The sequence below is a fragment of the Leuciscus leuciscus genome (genome assembly GCF_965113295.1).
Source record: "Leuciscus leuciscus genome assembly, chromosome: 18".
Taxonomy (NCBI): Eukaryota; Metazoa; Chordata; class Actinopteri; order Cypriniformes; family Leuciscidae; genus Leuciscus; species Leuciscus leuciscus.
Genome location: NC_138742.1, coordinates 18,229,704 through 18,254,699, shown reverse-complemented (window position 1 = coordinate 18,254,699; position 24,996 = coordinate 18,229,704). Strand labels below are relative to the sequence as shown.

At 38.5% G+C, this 24,996-nt stretch overlaps 1 protein-coding gene across 3 annotated transcripts in view; it reads left to right on the top strand.

The window, feature by feature from the left end:
• Positions 1-24,996, top strand: part of pax7b (paired box 7b) — a 54,534-nt gene that overhangs the window by 5,280 nt on the left and 24,258 nt on the right. For all 3 annotated transcript variants that reach the window (XM_082145341.1, XM_082145342.1, XM_082145340.1), the window contains 3 exons: positions 15,272-15,468; positions 22,907-23,072; positions 23,892-24,088. In XM_082145341.1, coding sequence (XP_082001467.1) covers positions 15,272-15,468; positions 22,907-23,072; positions 23,892-24,088 — 560 coding nt within the window. The remainder of the gene's footprint in view (positions 1-15,271; positions 15,469-22,906; positions 23,073-23,891; positions 24,089-24,996) is intronic.

The following is a 24,996-nucleotide window of genomic DNA, read 5'->3' as shown; positions in this document are numbered from 1 at the left end:
AGTAGGTTATTTACGATAATTCCGATAGCAGATGAAGGCGGCATTGATGAATGTTTAATTAGCATTCGTCATTCCTTTCGAGAATGCCGCAAAATACCAATTACATCGAAAGAATGCAAAGTGTTGGCAAGCGGGTAGTTCCCAGATATTTGTAGAGAAACCGAAGTTACTGTATACTTGAGACTTTGAAATAAGCTTCGTTTGAAGAAAGAAGACCATGGGATGAGTCGAGAGACCACTTCAAACAAATCCATCTGGAATGGGGGGGAGAGAGAGAGAAAGAGAGAGAGATTTAGTGAAAGTATGGGGAAGTTATTTAGCTATTAATATTTTTTCCTCAGGCATCGAGAGTCACTCCATCTGCACTTTCTCGCAGCTATTTGGCTGGGCTGAAATTGAGGGAGACCCAAATGTTGGGAAGAGATAACACAATCATCACAGCCGCGGTCCTGCGCTGTGCATCAATGTATTAAACTCGGATTAACCTCCCCTTTCCCCTACACTGCTATACCCAACACATTTCATTGGAAGTTTGAGATGGGGGGCGTTTTGTAATAATAATAATAATAATAATAAATAACTATTAATATTATACAATACAGTATTCAAATAAATATGTATTCACAGAATTATAGTTCAATACAAAATACGTTAGAATAAGTTAATGTGCAAGTATTATTTGTAGCTTCTGGTAATTATATATTTTTCTTTTCACTGTTAGTAGACATAATTTATCAAAGTAAAATGTAGGTATGTTGTAACGTGGACACTGCTATAAGCGTTTCCTGCTATTCGAATGCTTAGCAGATGTTATTAAAATGCACATATGCCTAATATGATCAAACTGTTGTTGGACAGTAATGAGAGACAGTAAGAATTCTGCCGAATAATAGAACAAGTCTGGCGTTTGTATAAGCAATCTCTTTGCAAGATCATCGTCTAATGATGAGACTATGCTGTGAAATATGCTAATCCAGAGATCATGACACCAGAGCGCCTGTTTAGTGTCAACGGCATTGCCTCGTGAAACATTTGCAGTGTAACTGAATTACATGCTAGTTAACTTCAGTCCTGCACTTTGCTGAGGAAATTATTTTCCAAACGTACACCCAGGATGAAGTTCATACAAAAACTAGGCCTGCACCAAATCCAGGTCTTTAATTCGTGGAACGAATCGAATGTCGGAAAATGTCGAATACAGTTTCTGTTTTCCTCACATCTTTTGACAGCTTTTAAAAATCATCTCTTACACCTCTCTCCTTGAATTTGTTTTGGGATCGTTTTGATAGATTATTTCCGTCTATCGTTGATTAAATAGCGTTGTATGTGGATTGTTTAATAAATAGGCTATTTCTTAATATTGTGTAAGGCAAAAATATTCGAAAATATTCGAGTCAAATTGTCTCAATAGCGTCATATCACAGCCAGTCTTTAAGAATATAAATTTGACGTTAATCATTTAGAAAAAATGTCAAAAGATTGCGTAAGACCCCTTGAACAGAATATTATTATGCAATTATTTTCAACAGCTTTGCTGACCTGTTAACCTGGGGCGGATCCTATACTAGATGCAATGAAGAGGATTTTGTGTGTTTCAGATGTTTAAGGGAGAGAGGAAGAAAAAAAAAAATAGAAAGTAGGTGCAGAAAAGTCGAGGCGTCTGGAGGAAATTGAGAGGCTTATAGTCTTTGATCCTTGGGTGCTTTTTCTTATCGGAAACATTGGTGGTGACACCACGACAATGGGAGTTCATCATATTACAGACTGCCAGTGCTGCTTTCAAGACGGCCTGTCTATTAATTAAAATATTTCTTGCCATGTGGGACAAGGACTATCTCAGTGCACATAGGCGAATGGCTTTTGGATATCAGCTGTTTTTTTCTCTTTATTATTATTATTTTGTGAAAGAGACAATCTTACTTTTCGGCATAGGCTACTTAGTAAAATTCATATGTCCACTGTAGAAGACATGGCGATTTCCCCCCCTTCTCATAAAAAGTAAGCGCACAATCCTTTCCCACTCAATAACAATCAAAACTAATAAAAATGAAACCAATAAGTTTTCAATTAGGAAGTCCTGACATACCTGCAACCTATAGGATGTTTTGGGCAATCATACAATTAGATGTCAGAGATTTGCACTGTGCTATAGAGTTGAGGGGGCTGGCATCCTGTTAGAGCAGAAGAACAAAACGAACAAACGACTAGGGAAAACTCCTGCTGACACTAATAAATGTATTGGCCTCAGGGCTTCCTATGTAATGTCACAAAAGTGTTTTTGATGCCCTGGACTCGCCATCGCGGGTGGAATAAGTGGAAGAGCACGGGACTCTTGGTGACCCCATATAAAAACCTAGATGTTTCATTCATTAGTCCAAAAGACATTTAAATACCATTTCGAAATCAACAACGCGGATCGGTTGAGAACTATGTAATTAAGCCAATTGTTACTTTATTTCTGAAACTACGTGAATGTAGCATGACATAATATTTTAGCCTATATAATATTTTATACATCATATTTTATAGCAGGCTGTAGCTGCAAAATAATAGGAATATTTTGAATAGCCGCGAGTAAAAATAACACGACTAAATTGTAAAATAAACGCATTTCAACAATATTGGATATGCGTAAAAATCAGACGGAATTATTGGCAATTAATATATGCTTTAATTGCCTCTTATGGGTGTTCAAATTAAGGAAACAAGCAAAGACTTGCAAACGTTGAACATACGACTCGACTTGTTGATTTTGATCTTATTGTTCGTATCGCTTTCAAACCAGCTTTAATGGCCTCTTTGGGAATACAAATATACGAAAAGAGGAGTTACCAACGTGGAAGAGGGGGGGTTGAATCGGGGGAATTGCTGCCCACTCCTTTACCATGGAGTGTTCAGTAGCCATTCCTTAATCCTTCTTTCATTTTTGCCGACAAATGCCAAGAATCCTGTCTGGAGACCCAATGGGAGACTGATCATCTAACAAAAGGGAATCCTTCCACAAAGAAGGAGTGCCAAACGTGGTTCAGGGCACTCATAAACAGACCAAAGGAAAAGTAACCATTTGTCGATAGATCTATAACTTATTGAGGACAAATGTTGAAACGTATAGGTCCACGTATGTGTTTTGGGAAAATGAGAATTTGCTCCGACATTTTTTATCCACTGCAGGTGTCCGTGTACAAATGCGCTAAATAAACACTATTAATGTAGGGTCATTGAATAGACAAAAATAACGGGATTGGCTCTGTTTGAAAATGGAAGTCGAAATAGCCTATTGGCCATAATGTGTTTATTTATTTTTAATAACATTTAAAAAAAAAAAAAAGTAAGACAAAAAGTATGGCTCTTTTATTTTATAAATAAAATTTAAATAGGCTAAGCAAAAATTAAAAAGCGATTTTTTTTGTCTATTTCAGTGTTGTTGTTTTTCTGGCCTGAAGTTTAGACTAATTTGTAGTAAACGTTTTTACTTGACCTATAAGACAAAAAGTTCTAAATAAAGTAGCCTACTTGAATTCAAGCTGCTCTGACTAAAATCCCATCAAGATTTGCATAATGGAGGCCATTAATTATCATTTAGCTCATTAATTAATGTAGGAACAAATCGACCATGTGATGTTAGAGAGTTTAAACCATGTTTCAAGGTGCACCTCTATCAGTTTCATTAAAAAAGTCAAGTCCTCCATTCTTCTGTGAATTAACTTTTGTTCCTTCTGCGGTTTGCTTTTTTGTTTGACCAAAAATTATTCTGGTGTCTGACAGCCCTCTTTCCTGATTTAAAGACAGTCACTTCAAAAGGGAGAAAGAAAAGGGGAAAGCCAACCGTCTGTTATTTTGTGTCTTTGGCCTCTCTGCGTAGGCTATTCAGGCGAGTTGATGAACTCCTCCAAAAGTTTATTAAGAGGAGCAAAACAATGGTGTCTAAAGCCTTTAGGCAGCCAAAAGAGACAGTTTATAAACTAGCTGCCATTGTTCCTCAAAAGCAGATGCATGAATACCTTTGAATGGGCTCCCTCAAACTGACACGATCAAGCTAGACAACAGCATGTTAAAAGGAACTGCCTTTCTTTCTGCTGCCCAGATTTGTATTTCTCCTGCATTAATGTACATCTGCGGTAGGAGGGGTCCAAGCTGGACGAGCTCAGTCCCAGTCAATACCCAAACCCACAGCCCTTTGGGCTGTTTGAAGTAAAGTCCTATGTTCTGCACGCCCTCAGTGGGCTGCAGGTGTCACAAGCCTGAGAGAAATATGGTAATCTAAGAGCACAAGAAAAGAGTCACCCTCCTTTTGACATTTTAAACAGAGCATTTTCCAAGTGAATGACTTGAAATTGCCTGTTTGTAGGATTTGAATTTTGTCTTAATGCAGGCAATGGGATTTATAGGGCTTCCATGTAAAGGTTTAAGGTTTCAAAATGTAGACACGCGGAGTGTTTAATTTTTCAACTTTAATGCCATATCTGGTTAAATAGCACTGTTTGAATGAATTAGGAATCTACATTTTACCAAATCATTTAATAGATTTTATTGCTTTATTTTCAAATGCTTGTTTGCAATTAAAAGAGCATGAGACACAACATTTATTTATTTAATGGCTTAGATTATTGGCAATGTTTGTCTTTATTTTGAGTTTATTGTGATGTGCATTTCAGCTGTGAGTTTACAGATCAGGTTGAGGCAGTTTGATGTTGAAAACAAATATAGGGCCAGAAACTTTTTTTCTTTCTGTAACTTCTTTGTTTTATACAATAGCATTCATTCACACCCTCTGGTTGTCTTCTCTGTGTTGTTTTCAAGCGGCCTTGTTTACTTGTCCCTTTACACAAACAACATATCATGTCTATATTGAGTTATTTTTTGAGGACCCATAAAGAGGCCAGTGAAAGCCGAGGAAGCATGCATTGCTTTCTGTCTGGCACGAGAAGTATAATTGCATTCTCCTCCGGTCCACAATGTTGACTCTGTTTAGACATGAATCAAAGCAATTTAGTTTTGGCTAAAAAATAAGAATACTTCGAGAATGGCTTTCACAATGCCAGCTCCAGAAACAAGTATTTCAGAAACAGAGCGATGTGTACAAACAAGTGATTTATGTGTTTTCCTCATTACAGTTGTTTTTGTGGATAAGATGCTATGTTTGTAAGGGATTGATACTGAAAACTGATTTAATTCCTTCATTGCAGCACTTTGTTTAAATCAGTATAATTTAATAGCTGTATCTGCTAACAAGTTGATGAATCTCTCTGGGATGAAATTACATCTTTTGTGAAAATATAACAGTATATGCACTATAATAATATAAAACTGTTGATTTGATTGTTGTTTTAGTCTTGAGCAATAATTTAGTCACTTGATCTTAACTATGATTGTTCACAGCATGTTATTCAGTCTGGCACAAGATAAAAAGTCAGTACAGTAATATAAGGGTACATTTACATGATAGCTATGCACTTAAAATGGAAAAGGTTTTCCTTCGCATTTTTCGCGTATTCGCGTACTCGCACGGATTCGCGAAAACGACTAAAAACGCTGTATTATGCATGCTAGGCCAGTAGGTGGTGGTGCCACTTTGTAAAGAGCTATGCGCGTAGACCTTATGCACCAGAGAAACGAGGGCGCCCCCATCTTTAGAATATTGTCTTTTAACTTCCGTTTTTGCGGTTGCTCTGTATATTTCTATGGCATTGCTGTCCAGGAGTAATTAGCTTTTGAAGTGGATTTACTTAATGCAAAGTTAACGAAAGTTATAATGAGGACTGTAATGTTTAAAGCAGATGACTTCATGTCAGTAGAAACAAATGTCAGTCGACCGGGAAGATTTTGAAATGAGCCGTTCATTAATAAACACGCAAAATCGCTGTGAAAATACAGACCGGAAGTCAAAAGACAATGAGCGCATCAAAGGGGCGGGGCTACATAAGGTCTATAGTGAACACGTAATATGAATTGCGCATTGCTTCACCGTTTTGAAAAATTCATGTTTTTGTAGTTTACACAGAAACGATAACTGAATAATTTTCAAAAACGTGCACTTTGAACCCCGTTTTCAAAAGTTTGCGTTTTCAGGCCCCCAAAATGACGCTGTTATGTAAATGAACGGCCAAAACAGATGAAAAGTTTTCAGTTTTTAGTTGAAAACGGTGTTATGTAAAGCCCTTTAAAAGATCTTTTAACCTTACAATTCTCATGGTGGAAGTTAGATTTTAAATCTAAAGACCATGATTACGAATAACTGTTGGCACTTCCATAATAATATGTTCTGGTAACAAAAAAAACCCTTAGAAATCTGTCCAGTTAAAGAAGCATGGCCCATTTTATAGGTAACAGTAATTAAGTGAGGAGGGCAATTGCGCTGCATCAGTCCTGTGATTAGTGCCGAACCACATGGTCCAATGGCTTAAAAATCAGCGTCAGCCCACGCTACTTATGGCCATAAAATTTCTCATTTTATGCTCTTTAGCGGCTTCACCCCGAGATTCTTCATTAGCTTTATTTATATGTGTGTTTTGCACTCACACAAAGACAATAAACATGTTCCTAGAGTGTTGCAAATCAGAAATTTGCTCAGATTTTTCCACCAACTTAAATGGTGAATGTGCTGGGCAGTGTGAGAGCAGCAGAGGGGCCGGGCAGCTGTGAGGGAGTCTAGCCCGCTCCCCTCTCCCCATGCTGGCTTCAGACAAGGCACTTGTCGTACATTTTTAACTAATGGGCTTATTTATGCAGCCATTGTCAGTTTTTCTTCAGGCTACTCTTTCCACATGGACTTTTTTCTCTCACCCTGCAGTATACAAAAGCAAGTACTGCTCACAGTTTTTTGCATCTCTTGATATGAGATTTGTCATTTCAAAACTGTTCTGGGTGCAGCGTTGAGTTATTATGGCCCCCCATTGAATTGTATTTAGCGGGTTTGCACGTAAAGACATCAGAGCCCCTCATTTATGTTATAGGGTCTGTGTTTTGACAGAACGCTCAAAGAAAAGCTTACCTCTTCTTTAAGATGCAATATATAGATGCATTTCAAATCACTTTTTCTTCATCTCTGACTATTTATTTGCTTTTCTTTAGGAAATATGATTATGCCTTTTTATTATTATTTATTTTCACTTTTGGCATTTGTATTTAAGCCCTAGGCTGTCCACTTAAAGCTCACATTGATATATTAAGATTTATTTCCCATAAGCTAAGTCAGTGGTAAAATTGACATTCAGCATTTTTTTTTGTTTATGCAACTGTTTTATCTCAAGAAGAGACACACGCCACCGCTGTGGGAAAAGCGGATGAAGGCTTTGCATTTAATAAATGGTAGTTTGCTAAGACATAAAGCCATGATAACACACACATCTTTGTGAGGATGGAATTAAGTTCAGCTGCAGTTTTACTGTAAGTATTTACAGGGAAGGCCTCACATGGAGAAGCATAAAGTTTTCTGCAAATTTACTTTATTGCACTAATGCAAGGAAACTTTTATCTGAGGCCAATGGATATTAACAATGGCATTTTGTGTCAGAGCTGGTTCTCATATTTATGACTGGGGAATTAGGGATTGTTCACTCAAAAACAGAAAATTAATTGATTCACTCTCATGTCATTCCACCTGTATGACTTTCTTTTTAGAAAATGGGCCCAAAATGACATTGTACCACATTAACTTTTATTGTACGGACAAAAATGAATATATATAAAATATATATATTTGTTGAACTTGAGAATAAAGTGAAGATTATTAGAGTACGTTTTACAAGAAAATACTATTGCAGTCTTTCTACTTCAATTTCAAGATTAATTTACTGTACTTGCCATTTCTTTGTAATTATTTGTGGGTATTTACTAGCAATTTCTGGGTGAAAATTGTTTTAAAGTAAATCCTACACCACTTTTTTTTTTCAGTTTGAAACAATATGAAGATGAGTAAATTAATTTTCTGCTTATAATGTATCATTTGGGGCAGTCTTACATGGTGTACAGATTCCTGTTCCAACTGAAATGTGCGGAAGGATGAATATGCTCATTTTTCAGGCCTCTCTGACACAGACACACACACACACACACACACACACACACACACACACACACACACACACACACACACACACACACACACACACACACACACACACACACACACACACACACACACACACACACACACACTGTAGTTTAATAAGCTATAGGCACGGTAGTTTAAATGGCTGATTTTGTCATCTTTCTCACCTTTTAGATATTTGATTAAGTTCCACGGTGCTGATTGCTTTTGACCTCAATTAGCGGGATCTCAATCCCGGGAAATGAAAACTCAATATGAAAAAGAAAGAATGAAATGGGAAGTAAACGGACACCTGCCTTTCAGTTTCTCGCAGCTAGAAACTAAATTAGAGCTCTCTCCGGCTTCCATTGACCAAGTTAAGTCAGCACTTCCCACCAAATTGACAGCACTGCACATATCTATAAAGAACACCCCCCTGCCTCCCAATTGCCTAAAGATATTTTAAGAACCATTTCAGAGTTGTTCTTAAATAGCAGTGTAGCGAAATACAGCAGAACAGATGTGATCTTCACATTGATGTTCTGTGTGGATCTGATAACTAAAGCAAAACATGATTTCTTTAGCATGATATCCAAAGTAGGTCTTATTATCCTAACATATTCCATGTTCCACATTCTTTATCCTATCTGTCAATAGTTATAGTTTCATTGTCAAAACTCCCTTTCAGTCACCACATTCCAGAACGTTCAAAACCCAAGAGACACAAGCCATCCTTAGAGTCTCCCTCTCGCTGTCTCTCTGCACTGCCACCCCCTTTTCCCTGCTCCTAAATGGATTCATATTCAGGCAGCATTTTCCAGTGGCGCTTGGGCACAGAGAGTCAATATGTCAGCATTTATTGATGCCCTCAGAGCTGCACAGGGTTGTCAGGCCTCTTTTCAGGCTTAAATGGCCCCCTAAGGTGCGTCTTCTATTGGGCCTGAAAGGCCACGGAGGCCCCCGAGTCTCTCTGTTGTTTAAGGTGAGCACACTCTCACACAGGCATGCTGGACAAAAAGCCCACTGAGCCTTCATACACATGACAGGACCTATAAAAGAGCATCACCCATCACCTCTCCTTCACATCTTCCCTCTCTTTCTCTCAAATGTTTTTGAATGCTAAAAAAAGAAAAGAGGGCTAATTGTTTGTTGTGGGAGCCAAAATTACGCCGCTTTCCCTCTTTTATTCCATGGAACGAAATTAATGAATGTGACGCAGAAAGCAAATCTGAACTGAGCAGGACTATTGTGTTTTGGTTTTGTAGCATTCAGTAAAAAAAAAAAAAACTGTATTCATTACGGTTAACGGTATTATAGTTTTTAGTGTTGAATAATAAATGCTATTAAGTTTGACCATCATCAGTCTTTCAGCATTGTAATGTATTTGATTTGATTCATCTTTGGAATAACCCAAATGAATTAGTAACATCACCATTACTTTACCTTTGCTCATTTTACTATGTAAATTCTTAACCATATAGGTATTAAACTGTGGCACATAACTTATCCTACACTGTGCTGCAAACATAAATGATTCATCAAATGATTATGATTATTGGACAATAAGGCAGTGAAAACAATCCCTTTGACTGACACTGAAGAAGGGTCCTCAGTCATATGTATGGCCCACAATATCATAGAGACTATGGGATGGCATCTTTTGACTTGGGCCAGTAAGTATACCACATAGCAACCAACTTACAGCAAAATGAATACACCAAAATTGCACCAAAAAACTGCAAAAACAGTCTGCACTCTAAAAATCTTTTATTATAGACAGGAGATAAAGTTGACAAACGTTTCGGCTCTAGCCAAAAACTGGAAATACATTTTCTCTATTTAAATGTGGGTGATTGGGTTATTGTACTCCTTATGCTGTTCAGGGTGTAGTGTTTAAAGATGATAAACCAGTTGTAGTACAATTTTTAAGCAATGAGCCGCCTCTCGATATTTTAGTTACTTATTATAATAATTATTAATCATAATTTTTGGTCACTGTGTAATGCATCTACTCTGCTAACATGTTTACTTGTAGTCCATGTTGTGTGTACGAAATAGACACTGATATAGTCGTGTAACGTGTCATTGATCACTGTTTCGATCAATGATTTCGGCTAAACAGAAAATCATTTTTTGGTGTTGCAGTGAAATTGTTTTTTGGTTATCAAAATGTAGCTGTATCACTAATGGTAACTACCTAGAACCTCCTTGCATTGTGGAGATTGGCAAACACCACAGACAATTTCTTTAGTAGGTTATGGTTTTTATAACCTTAAATCGCAGAGATTGTTTGGAAGCAAGAGCAAATGAATGTGTAAGCGGCAGCAAGAATATATCTATACAGTATTTTATTCATATAGTCCGAAAGTGCAGATATGTTTGGATGACAGTTTGAATGAAACAGCAGTTGTAAATAGATCCACATATGAATGTATACGTGTAATAATTTTGAAATAAATTGGACAATCATTGGTGTGATTTACCCAGTTGGACTCTCAAAGATGAGTACATATGTGTCTGAAACAAGGAGGCCAGTTGTGTGCCTCAGAAATACCGGACCAACCTGAGTACAATATTGTTTTGAGAGCCAACTCTGATGAAGACAAATGTGTAAATGTGTGCTACCATGCTAAGCTTAGTGGAATGTGCAGCTGTGGACGAACACTTTACCCGAGGCCCTTTAGTTCTTTACACAGAGAATGTGGCAGGAAAGGTTAGGGCGAGAGAGAGCGAGAACGAGGGAATGAAAATAAAAAGACAACAGAGAGGAGAAAGAGGTCTGAGTGTGGCCGTGATGATGAATATCCCATCTGCTCACAGGCTCATCGGTGATGGAAGTGGTCTGAAGGCTTATGTTGGGTGGTCATGACTTCTCTTTGGCCTTAGTCACTCCTCACCCGTAGCGGTTAATCACTGTCCGCCGTGTAGCCTCTCGGGGAGTTTTATGCCCAGCTGTCAACAAAAAAGCTCAGTCAGGTTGGCTGTATGAAGCAAATCTACGTGAATCAGTTTGAAAGTGTTACAGCCACTCTTCTGGTTCAGTTTCACCAAACGGCTTTTAATCGAATTCTTATTCAAGATATATTAGGCCAATTCTCCTCTGATTAACTGCCTTTGATGTGTAAGTGCTTCAAATCAGGTTGATCCCATGGGGCACGTTCACTCTTAATAACTGAAGGGATGCAAAGAGACAATTTTAAGTTCGGAAAATAATAGGATTTGGGTTCTTGTCAGAGCTTGTTTGAATGAAAACATTCGCTCATTTGCTGTCAGATTATCTTGTTCGGTTCGAAAATCATGCCGTGTTTTTGCATCCTTTTGCTTGAAACATATTGAGTTGAACAATATCCTGGGAACCCTGGAGGACTACATGGATAAAGGAGTAATATTCACAGGGAATTTTTAATTAAGCCCACATTTTAAGATAAAAACATTTTATCAGCAGTCCTTCAACTTTTTAATAGATTTAAGAGTGTCGTCTTATTGTAATTAAATGTTCCTGTTCTTTTCCGATTAGTGGTTTGGCCAAAGCGCTCTTTTTATTTTTAAAACCCAGTATTTGCTCTATTTACCTTTTATTCAAAAGCTTTCACTGCTGTCTGCTCCAGGCCATCTGAGACAAAATGTTTCATACTCCGTTATATTTATGCCGCAGCACATTCGACAGATCTGGGTACTTGCCATGGTCTTATTCGTGTGATGGGACCCAGCATGTCAATCGCGGGATCTCGCAGAGACAAAGATGAGGTCCAGGTTTAGACGCATATCTGCATCAGCGTCTGTTTCATTTCCATAATCCTGTCCTCATTATACTATGAGTAGGAGAGCGATAGATGCTGACCTTTAGCAGGAGAGTGCTGTCAAACTTATTCTGGTTTTATCTGTCTCTGCAGGGCTGGCTGAGGAGCAGCTTGTGGGTTTTCTGTTATGGCAGCTAAATGACATAGTAATTGTTGTGACAAGGGCAGAATGAGATGTGGCAGAATACATAGTCATCAGTCATGCAGGGACCACTGCATCAAGATTGTAGACTTTCAAATTGGGTTTCTTAGATTTGTCCCCCTGATTTTCATTCATCTGTCTGAAGGTAAAAATGTGGGGAAACCGAGAAACTGATGGCTTGTCTCGAAACAAATTTTCTTTGGCAATTGTGGCTGGATATACACTATTTAGAAATCATTGTAAAAGGCTGATTTGTTGCTCACGAAACATTTCTTAACAATGTTGAAAACAGTTGTGCTGTTTATAATTTGACGAATTGAAAGTTCAAAAGAATGTGATTGAAGTAGAAGTCCTTTGTAAGCTAAACGTCTTTGCTGTCACTCTTGATCAATTGAATTCCATTCTGAATAAAAGTTCAATAAAAATATTTTCCCCAAACTTTTAAACGGTAGTCAGGTTTGATTTTCTACCACAAGTAGAGGGATTGTTCACTGGATTATTTATTCACCCTCATGACTTTTTCATCTGTTGAAATTAAATTAAGATATATATATATTTTTTGTTGTTGTTGTTGTTGTTGTCTATATGGCAGTTTTGTTTTGGACCCCATTGACTTTCATTGCATGGACAAAAACATTCTTCACAATTTCTTCTTTTGTGGTCCATAGAAGAAAAGAAATGCAGGTTTGAAAGGGCATGATGGTTTTTATTTATGGGTAGTTACTAGTGGTGTGCTAGCAGCATGTAGGGAAGAAAAATAAATACCATGTTGTGTCTTCAAAGAAGTGGTGGCTACCTTTTGGAAAAAACAATCAGAATAGATCACTGCACCAGCCTTAAGTGGTCGTCATGGCGAGTCAAAACCAAATCACTTTGTCACAATTTCTCTAAAACCAACAAAGGGATTTAAAGAACATGAGTTCCAATATATATGTATACTTGAGTATGTTTTTAGCTGAGTGTTTGGATGAGGGGAGAATGCTGGCAAAATGAATCTTAAAAGAAAAGGCAAAGGAATTGATTTAATTAATGCGGCCTCATGTCCTACGGCCATGTGTAATCCGTCGAGAATTCCTGAGCGTGAGCTCTGGGAGACAAAAAGACATCTACCAGAGGACTCCTCAAGTGGCCTGTAATGAGAACCTCCCTGTAATCCCATAATTCCTTGTTTAATTAAAAGACAGAGCTGGCCTGGAGTCGAAGCCACTTTGATGACTCTTTCATTGATGGGCTTTTGTTTGGAGGCTATTTTTGGGACTTTCTGTCCAATCGTCCAACAAACAAAATATAGTGACTTGCAAACATATTCGTTCTGTAATCTGGTGTTGCCCTTGGTTAGCATTTGTTGTTGTAACCAAACCAATGTCGGGTGACACTGGCAAAGAAAAAACATGAAATTTTTCATATAAAAATGTAGAAATGTTAAATCATTCAGAATCATTTGAACTCATATCTGGGGAATAAAAAAACCTTTTTTGGTTAAATGAATAAAACCAAATTTTAAATTTTTCAAACATTAGGAATTTTTGTAAGAATTTATATTTCTCTAACTTGCCTCAAGGTGCCCTATGGTGTAGAATCAGAATGAACAGATCTGATGTCATCTAAAAGTTTTACTGTCATTGAATTACTTCTCAAATCCCTCTTGTGTTTCACCTGAAAAACCAGTTCTTACTGTAGTGAGTCTTTCCAATGACCCTGGTAAAAAGCGAATGTTTAGGGTGTAAAATATATGTTTTGAAGCTCACTGTTAAATTGTGTAGGGCTGGGCTTTGATATAGATTTCCTGATTCAATTAAATTCCAGATTCATTTCAGTTATAATGTCCATTTTGTAAAAAAATTTTTTAAGGAATACTCATTCTGCTAATGCTATAAAGTAGAAAATTTCAGCCATAGAATAGCAATTTTCAGTACCCCAAAGAACCTTTCACGGAACAGTTCTTAAAACATTTTTTTTTCTTAGTGTAAAGAATTTAATAATCTGAAGAACCCTTTTCCACTATAAAGAACCTTTTGTATATTGAAACAGTTCAATGAATATCAAATGTTCATTTTAAGAGATTTTTTTCAAATTTGTACAAATCAATATCAGATTAATTTAGATGAATTGCTATTATTTGGGCAAAAAAACATCCCTAACGTATAAGGAAAGGCAGAGCACAGCCCACTCGACTCCTATATAATCGACCATATTCAGAGGGGCCAGTCTTGGAAGCCCACACCAGCATTAGCCAATAAGAAGCCAGGGTTCAGCCATCACTAATGTAGAATTGCTTCAATTTAGCGGGAAGTCATGGCCTGGATTAAGGCCAGTGTCTGCCGAGCTAGGCCCCCAATGCTGCTGAAGGGATTTTCAAGGATCAGCCCAGTGCCAGCCAAACTGGAAATAAATAAGGAATCAACTCAAATGAAATGATAAAAACAGGCTGTAAGATCTTCCCTGTTATATGTGGAAATGGTCTTGATGTGACTAAAGAATGGGATGAAGGAAACTCTGTTGTAGTAATTTTTTTTTTTTGCCAGCATACTTATCAATCTAGACCTATTAATATTAATGCCTGCTGCAAAAAAGTTAGCAATGAAATTCACACACCTGTATAAAGGTCACTGTTTTGCACAGCACGGATGAGCTAATGTGTCATTTTTGTTTCATCACTAAGCTACTCAGCTTGAATTGCCACCCACACACCTCTGGTTTGCATTAGATCAGATTTGGGCTTATTGTTTCTCATGCATCTTTTCTCCAGCTAACCACTAAACAGAAATGCTATAGTTGACATGGCTGCATTTGACAGATAATCCACCGCTCGTATTTTAAAGACTGCAAGAATATATTGCGGATGGCATTTAATGAAATGTTCTCAATCGTATACTTGAATTATTTGCAAAGTGCCAGTTTTGTTTCATTTTTAGCACAGAATACCGGTACAAGGATCGCTAAGGTGGTCTGTGGAGATTAACTCCCCCCTTTTCCCTCTATGGCCTCGGGGCGAACTGGGATGCGCAGTGATGTGGGATTGTATTTACAAGAGCTTCGCTTATATAAATAGCTGTGCATTGAAATAATATTCGCTTGAAAGCCACATGAATCCATTACATTTCACCATACCGCCATCCATCTGTTTCTTTTTTGGGGGGGTCTACATTCATTCACACATCAAAATTAGTATGATCATGACAGTGTTCATGAGCAGAGAGCTTTCTGGGAAGTGCATCTCTATGGAAAGTGGATGCCTTATACTCCTATAGTGGCGTTCACATCGCACTCAGTTCTTTCGTTCTCTATCCTCTCTGATAGGTCGAATGGACGAAGGCTCGGAAGTGGAGTCTGAACCGGACCTGCCCCTGAAGAGGAAGCAGAGGCGCAGTCGGACCACTTTCACAGCTGAGCAGCTGGAAGAACTGGAGAAGGCCTTCGAAAGGACACACTACCCAGACATCTACACCAGAGAGGAACTAGCCCAGAGAACCAAGCTCACCGAGGCCAGAGTACAGGTATGACACTATCAAATACTAAATTAGTGTCTAGAGCTAGAGATACACATGGTTTGACTGAAATGCAGTTCAAAATGTGTTTTATTGAATCAAGAGCCATTATCGTCATTCTGTATACAAAACTTAAAGGGATAGTTCACCTAAAATGAAATAATTTACTCACCCTCATGTCATTCCAAACATGTATGACCCACATGGTAATTTTCACCAAGTGCAACATGTTCAAGTAATGGGTATAGAAATTATACTGTTAATTGCATGTATTGTTTAGTTGAAATCACACAAAATTGTTCATTTACATATACCTGATGTAGCTGCCTGATCGAAATTAGTGCTTTCCCCTTTAATTGATGTGATGTCAAGAATCAACATAACTCCCTGGTCTGTCTCCGCCTCTTCCCTTTTGCATTGTAACTGAATGGGAGAGTTTGTTTTGGGCTCCTCTTTTTCTGGCCTTTTTGTATTGTACTTGCATGGGAGAGGGAATAAAAGATCCAGAGAAACTGCTGTCTGCTGTCCCGTGTCCAACAACTCCACAAGCTACACAATGCAGAACTAAAGTGTTTGTAACTGGTGTTGCGAGCCACTGGTTACACGTGCACAACCCTTACTGGCCTACGTTTGTTACACTCACCCCCCTAAACCTCACTCCCATCCGTGTCATGGCACCAAATGTCACCGGTCCTACTCTACCTGCCCAGGATTCAAACCGGGGTCTCTGGCGTGGGAGGCGGGTGCGCTAACAAGGACGCAATAGACCGCAGTCTCTTGCCGCTGGTGCGCCACTTGAGGCCAGGGGAGTGAGGTTTACACGCACAGCTCTTACTGGCCTACGTCTGTTATGCCAGGATTAATATCATTCCAATTAACCAGTCAGATATGAGGGGACAAGTTTACAGTTTATGTCTAGTTTAGGTTTACAACCAGGGTTAGATGCTTCTACATCAGTGTTATTTACCTATCATTTCCCTCTGATTTTAGGGATAAGTTATGGTTAAGTTTAAGCTTAGGGGTAGGGGTACATTTTCTGAAAGGAATGTTGGTCCAGGATCAACAAAAATCTTACTTGGCAAAATCATGGTGACCATGAAAGCATACATACAATCAAAGTCAATGGGGTCCAATGTTGTCCATTTAGTTTTGAAATATCTACTTTTAAAAAAAGAAAGTCATTAGAATGACACAAGGGTGAGTAGCTGAAAGAATTGTAATTCTTTTGGGTGTATTATCCATTTAATTGTGCTCATCTATGAAGTTTAATATGGTACTCATAAGACTGATGCTCTCAGTTGGAGATGTAGATGGCACAATGAGAGCTCAGTAAGAGTTCAGCTATGTGCTCTGAGGTCTATAGAGCTCTAAAGTGTCACTGGATCTGTTGGACTAAGGTTCTCTGATTGATGATGCGTGTAACAATGCAACTGCTCATCTCAAAGAAAGTGCTAAAAAACACAGCGGGCCTCTTCCTGTCAGCCACATCAGAGAGAAACACAATCAGGTGGCTAACATGGCACTATGTCTGTTAAAGTTGGCATGAAGGGAAAATTCACCTGATCTATTTTCTAAATGCATGTAATTGATCTTAGTGTGAACGATTCATCCTTGCATGTTTCGTTAAATTTTTTGCTTCAAAATGTCATAACTCGATCCTCCAGTGAAACAACAGACTTCTCTAGTGATGTTTGCTGAACCTCTCCAATCATTTAGTTTGCGTAAACTCCGCCTTTTTCTTGCAATTAACTGTAAGTTCAAATTCACATGTGCTCCCATCCGACTGATGAATTGAACCATGTCCTGCCCTACATTTCTTTTCTTTTTGATGACCCGTTTCACTCTGATATACGTCACGATATGGATGAAAAGATATTTTGCTTCTTCCATTACAACTTATACCTTTGCACCTTTTGATGGAAAACTTTTTGAACTCTTGAATTTTTCTATTTATAGAAATATTAAAAAAAATACACGTCAGAGGAACCTAAACACTTGTAGACAAAATTACAAAACTACTTTTTTGAAGATGATCTGAGGGATAAAAGTGCATTGAACTTTGGCTCCTCCCACCACTGGTCCTGACAGCTTGTCAACCATGTGGATAGTTGAAACAATGAGAGGGGGAAAATACAGTAGAGTTATGGCAGCAGCTGTTGGGAGCAAAGGGAGGGGGATAAAAAGAGCGAGAGTGCATTCCTGATGGATTTCTCACTTCAGCTTTTGGCTGAGATCTTTTCTTCCCACCACTTTCAAGCCCACCACCGCTCCTTGTAAAATTTGCTGCATATCAGAGAGCATCCCACACACTCTCTTGGGAACCCTTCTCCACCAGTTACATTAATCAATCAAGAGCTTGTAAAAAATATGACCGCTCGCCATGCCCCTGCTGCCTGCTTCACCTCTGCAATGGTACAGGATTGTGCCCTTCAAATGCTAATGCTCTGGACATTACATTAATGTTGTAATGTATAATGAAATACCATGTAAGGTCAGTCTGACTTGGTTATTCGATTGATACAATATATGTTTTAATATGTTAACACTGTATGTCAGATCTTTGCAAGCTGCCTAAATGACATCATTGCATAATTGAAATGCAGCTGTCTCTCTCTTTCCCTCTCAGCCACGTTTGGCAAAATTGGCGTCACCACCTTTCAAGTTGCCAAATATCTTACTCTTTCTGTGATTAGCTGCAGACGCTTTATATTGCTTTATATTGTTTTAATAGCAGCATTTGGATTTATGAATTGTGTTCCAAACAATCAAATCAATCAAAAAAAAATTTGGTATAAAAAGGGTCTAAAACATTGAGGAATGACTCAATTTTGGAAAAAGTTGACCCATAGTGGCCTCGTGGCAAGTTTTTTGGTAGAGAGAATATCTCTCGTTGGCCATGTCAGTGATTCAGCTCTCCCTGAAAGGAGCCCCATGGGACATTTGGCCCTTTTGTGTGTTTATGGTGACTGATGCTAATTAGACAAGTGAATAAACATTATATCACTTCTGACCTGCGTATGTCAGACCTGAGTTATATTTGTAAAAACTGATAATCCAATCATGAATGTGAATTCAAATGCTCTTTTGCACCATTTTGACTGGAATGTCCAGATCATTCAAAGATCATATGAAACCACCACATCCTTGATATATTGGCCCAACAGCGCATGTTTTGTTTTCTCAACCCTGTCACAGCCCAGCAGTTGGTTCTTGAGAGGCCAAGCAGAGGATGTGTGAGGATCTCTGGCTCGCGATAGCTCACAAGGAGATGCCAGGGCTCTGGGATCATTGCTTTTGTGGAGGGGAAGGTGTCTGACCCTGTTGGCTTTTGGCAGACCCCGCGGCCTCAGTGTCAACCCACTTGAGTGCAGCTGCGCTGACACAGTATCCAGATGTCTGAGAGAGAGAGGGAGAAACAGGGAGAGAGGGAGGGAGTGTTCCTGCTGCCAAAGAGAGGAAGTCAGACATGGATCAGTAATGATGTCAAAGGTGTTAATTTATGTGTTTGGTGCTTTTCTATTAGATGTCATCTGTCTTCATTGAGCACTGTCACTGCGGTTATTCTTAACCACAGACACGTTACTCATGCTTCCACTGTTTTACTGCTCCGTATGACAAATCAGAGGAAGTGATCCATATCTGACTAAGCAAAGGGATAAGTGCTTCCAGGTCTCACTGCACTGCTGCCTCTCTGTCTGGTTTACTGCAATCTGTAAGGCCAGAGGAAGAAACAAGATGAATTATCTGAGATTTACAGGAAATTTCATAGGCAGTGGCAGTTATTTCACTATAAACTCAGACATGAAATCTTTGTGATGTGCTGAAGTATCAGGTTTGGGGTTGTGTGTATGACAACTCATGGAGGATCGACAGATGGAGGGAAGAACTTAGACGTGCTACGTTATCGCAATGAAAACTTCCTCTTTATATTTGATTATAAATAATGAATTAAATTAGATACTATGGCTTAGGTTTGACCGTTCAAAAGGTCGGCAAGATTTTTAAAATAAAAATACAGCTAAAAATGATTTGATAAATTCAGTAAAATATTTTTTTATAAATATCATGTGAAATATTATTAGAATAAAAAAAGAAAAATTGGTAGTGTATGAATGGTAGTGTATACTTGTCAGGCACGGAGTGAGGAGAGTTAGTCCTTCCACGTGTTACACACAAGCAGGTTTGAAGATGTCTCCACTTCCCCTCTATAATCCGGCCCCCTTTGATCCAATCTGGACTTCCAGGGCACAAGTGTCAGCCCCCTGATGTGGAGTCCTATCACGTGCGTTTTGATTGATCCTTGCAAAATCTGGAGCCAATAATTCTGTTCTTATGCTCCTGACCAATGAAAAAATGTGGGATTTCAATGAATAGATCAAATAAATATATGTATATACGTATGTATATTTATGATTACAAAAGGAAGAAAGAGGATGTGCATGTACTTAACAGTCTTCTACAATTCAACCAAGGCATCTGGGTGTAGTAAAAGTTGAATTGTTGAAAAAGTCGCAGATGTTTCTGCTGAAGAGACGTGCCATTTTATAAAGTCTTGCCACACTGTTACCTTCGGGACCCAGTCCAGCCCGTCTCAACCCTTTATCCTGTCCCACTGCCCATCCAGATTCCCTAAACCCCTGGATGGAGCCCTGCACTGAGATTGATGTCGGCCTTTTTTACGCTTCTCAGCCACTGTTATGTTCTTTTTTGCTGTGAAATTCAATCACGTTATCCAGGTTTTACTCCTCGTCTTCCAGTCTGTCCACCAACCGCCCTGTGCATGGCAAACGGTAATCCTAGGAAGACATATAACCATCGTCGTCCGAGAGAGACGGCAAAAGAAAAAGAAAGCAAGAGGAACTGATAGGGTGGCCCGGGTGATTGATATTGGATGAGAGCATGAGATGCTGGCCGAATGTGGAATGTGAAATCGTGACACAGTCCACAATCAGATTTGTCTTCCATTTACCCCCCTTCCTTTTGTCTCTTCCACTCCCCCTGTACACTCGGAGATTGAGAGTATATTGAATTGAATTTTTCAACTTCCATTCCCTCCGGACCGAATGCAATCAGACAACAGCTCCTTCAGCCACACTCCAAGAAATCTCCTCTCTTAAATGTTTTGCCAAGTGACTCCGTTCACTTTTAAGGAAATAATTTTGAACTCTTTCAGAAATACGAAATGAGTTGGCCATCTCAGTTGGGCAGTGTGCTTTGTGTCTCGGCTTGAGCAGGGAAATGAGAAGAGTGGGGAATTAGAAGGAGCAGCAGAGAGAAAATCCCCGCTCAAGGTGCCTTTGCCATCGGGTTCCAGAATGGCGCATTCAGAAGCCCCAGCTCGCAGCAAGCCTCTTAGGAGATCCATTGAGTGCGGGGCGGCAGGCGCTCTAGCCTCTAACACTGAGATACACGCTTTCTAATGCCTTGTGCAACTCTCCAGTTCTCACTAATACCAGAAGCCATCCTAACCTAAGACATGTAAAGTAATGGGGCTTGTGTCAGCGGGACTTGTGGTTTTATGGGAAGGGTCATTGATGCACGGCATTGTTGAAGGAGCAGTGTGGGACAGCTAATGGGGGATAGTTGAGTACTGCTGACTTTTATTTGACTTAAACTGATTTTATTGATTAATACTGAAAAAGAAAACCTATCTTGAAAAATTCCAGTAGACTAATGTTGAGGTAAGGATGGGTGTTGGGAACAGGTTTACTCAAAGCAGTTGCTAACCATGTGTGTAATTAGTCCCCCGGTGTGTTAATAATTATATAGGTCTTATAGGTGTTTCCCCAAGTCTTAAAGGTGTTTCCTAGTTTTTGTTTAGATATGGGAATGCAACAGGAAGTTTTTAAAGGAATGACAAAATTATTGCTTTTTATGGGTGGGGTGGGGTTTTATTTTATTTTATTTTTATTTATTTTTTAATTTGGTTCATTTTATTGTATCCAGTTACCATAAATACATCTTTTTGAGAATCAACTGAATTTATCAAAAAATATATTGCTGTGAACAGCTCTCTATGCCTGCATTAGCTACCATATGAATTTCAGATTTTATGAAAAATAATCAGAATTTTTTTTCTTTCTTTGTCATGTTGTATACAAAGACAGAAGGGCAGCCTGGGAGGATAAAAGAGAGAGGCAGAGAAAGAGTGTGTACTCATACAGTATGTCTATGCCAGCCCCTTGATCAATGCCCGGGCTGAAAGCGTCATTCTTGAGGAGCTGTTTAAAAAGGGACGCCCTCTCTTTGTGGTCCGATTCATTGAAGGGCCATTGTCCCCCTCTTTCACTTCCACTCACAATGGAGGGGACCATTTGAAAAACAACAGTAGATTAACTGCACTGCCAGTGTATTAAAGTCTGAAGAATGGCCCCTCTGAGGCATAGATCAATGTCATTCACTCTTTTGCATACACAGGGGCAGCGCCTCGGCCCCAGAGAGGTGCAGGTTACTGGCCGTGCTCCCCCTTTCAATGACTCACATTAGAATGAAACTTTGAAAATGTGTCTTAATGTGGCAGAGGCACTTTCTTTCTTTTCTTTTTTTCTTTCTATAAAGAAAGGCTTTTTGTTCATTAAATATCTCAAACACGTCAAATCCAGAGATATTTTCATTAGATTTTTTCTTTTAGTTGGCACCATATTGGTTCTCGGCCAATGTTAGCTAGGTTTAATTCATCATTCTCTGTCATTGTTGGATATTTATTATAAGATGTTTAGGTTTAGATAACTTTGCACTAAATTAATGGGATACTAATAGATTTTGACAAATATTTGACCCATTTTACGGGTTACCTCTTGAGGGTGCAGAGTGAGGTGCATAACAATGTAATATATGTATCCCTGTTATATCCCTACTCTAATATAAGGTCTTTTGTTTTAGTTTTTTTCTAATCAGTGTTATTTTAGTAACACTGTATTATAGTTTTATATTTATTATAGTTTGTGTTAATATTTAGATTTTATAAAAAAAAAAAAAAAATTATTACGTTTTGTGCTTTTATTGGTTTTTAAAATGTCTCTATATTTCTTATGTTTTATGACACATGTTGCCTTGTCAACTAACTGAATTATTATTAATATTTACATTTTATCTTATTTAAGTTAATGGTTATTTGTTTTTCAAATAATGAAAATGTTTTTTTATGGTTTTAGTTTTAGTTAACGAATGAATAATAACCTGGTTTCTAACCTTCTATATATATATAAGATTTGGTTTCTAGATATTTTAAAAGAAAATATTGTGGTGCCTAAATTCCATTTTAGCAAACAATCCATTACATTTTTCAGTGTTTTAATTTTCATTCTTTTTTAAAAAATCAAGTAGAATAAATGTATAATATCACCCATTTATTGGTAATCGAACATGAAAATGATTAGCTTATCATATCGTCCAGAATTCAGTGCACTTATTATTATTATTGATTTTTTTTACTTTTTAATTTTAGGTTTGGTTCAGCAATAGACGAGCCAGGTGGCGTAAACAAGCTGGAGCTAATCAACTGGCAGCATTTAACCACCTGTTACCTGGAGGATTCCCACCCACAGGCATGGGCACTCTACCAACATACCAGCTTCCTGAGTCCAGCTACCCTTCATCAACATTACAACAAGGTAAGCTAACCATTGTTTTTGGGCCCGTTTACACCTGGCCGCTTCATGCGTTTTCTCTGATCAGATAGCTATCAGGTTGTGAAAAGACCAAGTGTAAATGCCCTCTGAAATGGATTTAAATCCGATAACTCAAACCACTACAGGAGGTGGTTTGAGATGCATTCCAGGTGAAACTGGGCAAGTGTAAATGCATCTGGTTGTTGAAGACATATGTACATGTTACTCCTCCCAAAATGGCCAAATTAAATAAAAATAAACTTGTGAGCGTGTTATAGGCTACCTGCTCCGGTAACCAGATATGACAGCTCTACTCACCACACATAAGGCCCGCTTCAGATGAGTAGCTGATGCGCAAACTGCCTCAAATTAAACTCAAAGTTTGGCATCGCATCCAGAAGCTCAACACACAATCATCTTCATCAAAAGTATAGTGACACTGAATTATCTTACCATCTGCGGTCTTGATCTTGAAATTAGCTGTTGATGAATAAAATACAGCTAATTTATGTTGCATTCGCTGACGTAAATTTGCATATAGCGCGGGAACTGAAGATCGGATTATATTCGTTTAGCGGAGATGCATTTATTGTGGCCGAGTGTAAATGGACCAGTTTTAACAAACTTGATAGCTATCCAGTCAGTAAAAATGCATGAAGTGACCAGGTGTAAACAGGCCCTTTGTGAAGAATTTGACCTTACATTTTTAATGTTTATTTAATACTCAAACTTATCTAACACAGGAATGGCAATACATTTAAAGCTCCCATGATGCACCTGAGAATAGTTTTCTGATCTAATTAAATATGCTGTTCTATCCAGATGTCAGTGGCACAGTGCATCGGCCCCAGCCCTTGCCTCCTTCCACCATGCATCAGGGCGGGCTCTCGAGCGACAGCGGCTCCGCCTATGGCCTCTCGTCCAACCGCCACGGTTTCTCCAGCTACACCGACACCTTCATGAGCCAGTCAGCGACCAGTAATCACATGAATCCCGTGAGCAATGGACTATCTCCACAGGTCAGTAAGGGTCACTGGCCACAGTGTTTAAATACTCTTCTCTATAGCCACGTCAAGGAGTCTTTCAAGTGGAGTTATGAGACCTCTCTGAAGATAAAACAGCATATTCTTTGTGCGCTACCGTGTTCGTTTGGTGATTAGATGCGTCTCATGTGTACTGAGCAGACATGTTTTGGAGAAATCGTCTTCTAGTTGTTGATACCTCCCTTGTGCTCGTGAAGTGTTCATAAGATAATGTTTTCTAATTAATATTCCTTTGTTTTACTCACTCTCCTAATTAGAATAAAGATTTAATTGTTTGATTCTAAGAAAATTAGTTTCAGACAATACAGGATACCCTAAAGAGAAGAAATCCCAAATGCAGTCAAAGAGCTGCCAGCACTGCGCCTCGTTCAGAAAAGAGCATAATCTCACCAAACTAATGGATCTGTATGTTTAATTGTCTGGAAGTAATTTTCAAGAGTTAACAGATGTTTAACTAAGTGTAGATGTTTTAATTAACCGGAACAGAGCAAAAAAAGTATTGCCTTGTGAGGCTCTGATACATCTTTGAATCCTATTCAATTTCAGTGTGCCATAGAGGAAAGTATAAAATGGGAAACCAGTAAATTAAATTTAAGGCATGTGGCGTTTTTTTGTGTTTGTTTCATAGAATTTAAATAGACAGGTTTGGTTTCAGTTTGACTGTGTTTCTGTGTGAAGGTTCTTGTTATAGACATTATATAGCATTGTTAACTGCTACCTTGAACAATGCGTGTAAAAATAAGACTCTTTGCTCAGGGTTGATCCTACCCTGAGCTAAATAATAGGAAAATGGCTGCTATTGATGCACATCATTGGTGAAGAGTATATTACAAGCAATTATTCACCATTAGTGGGCAGTTCTGCCCACCATAACCAAGAAGATC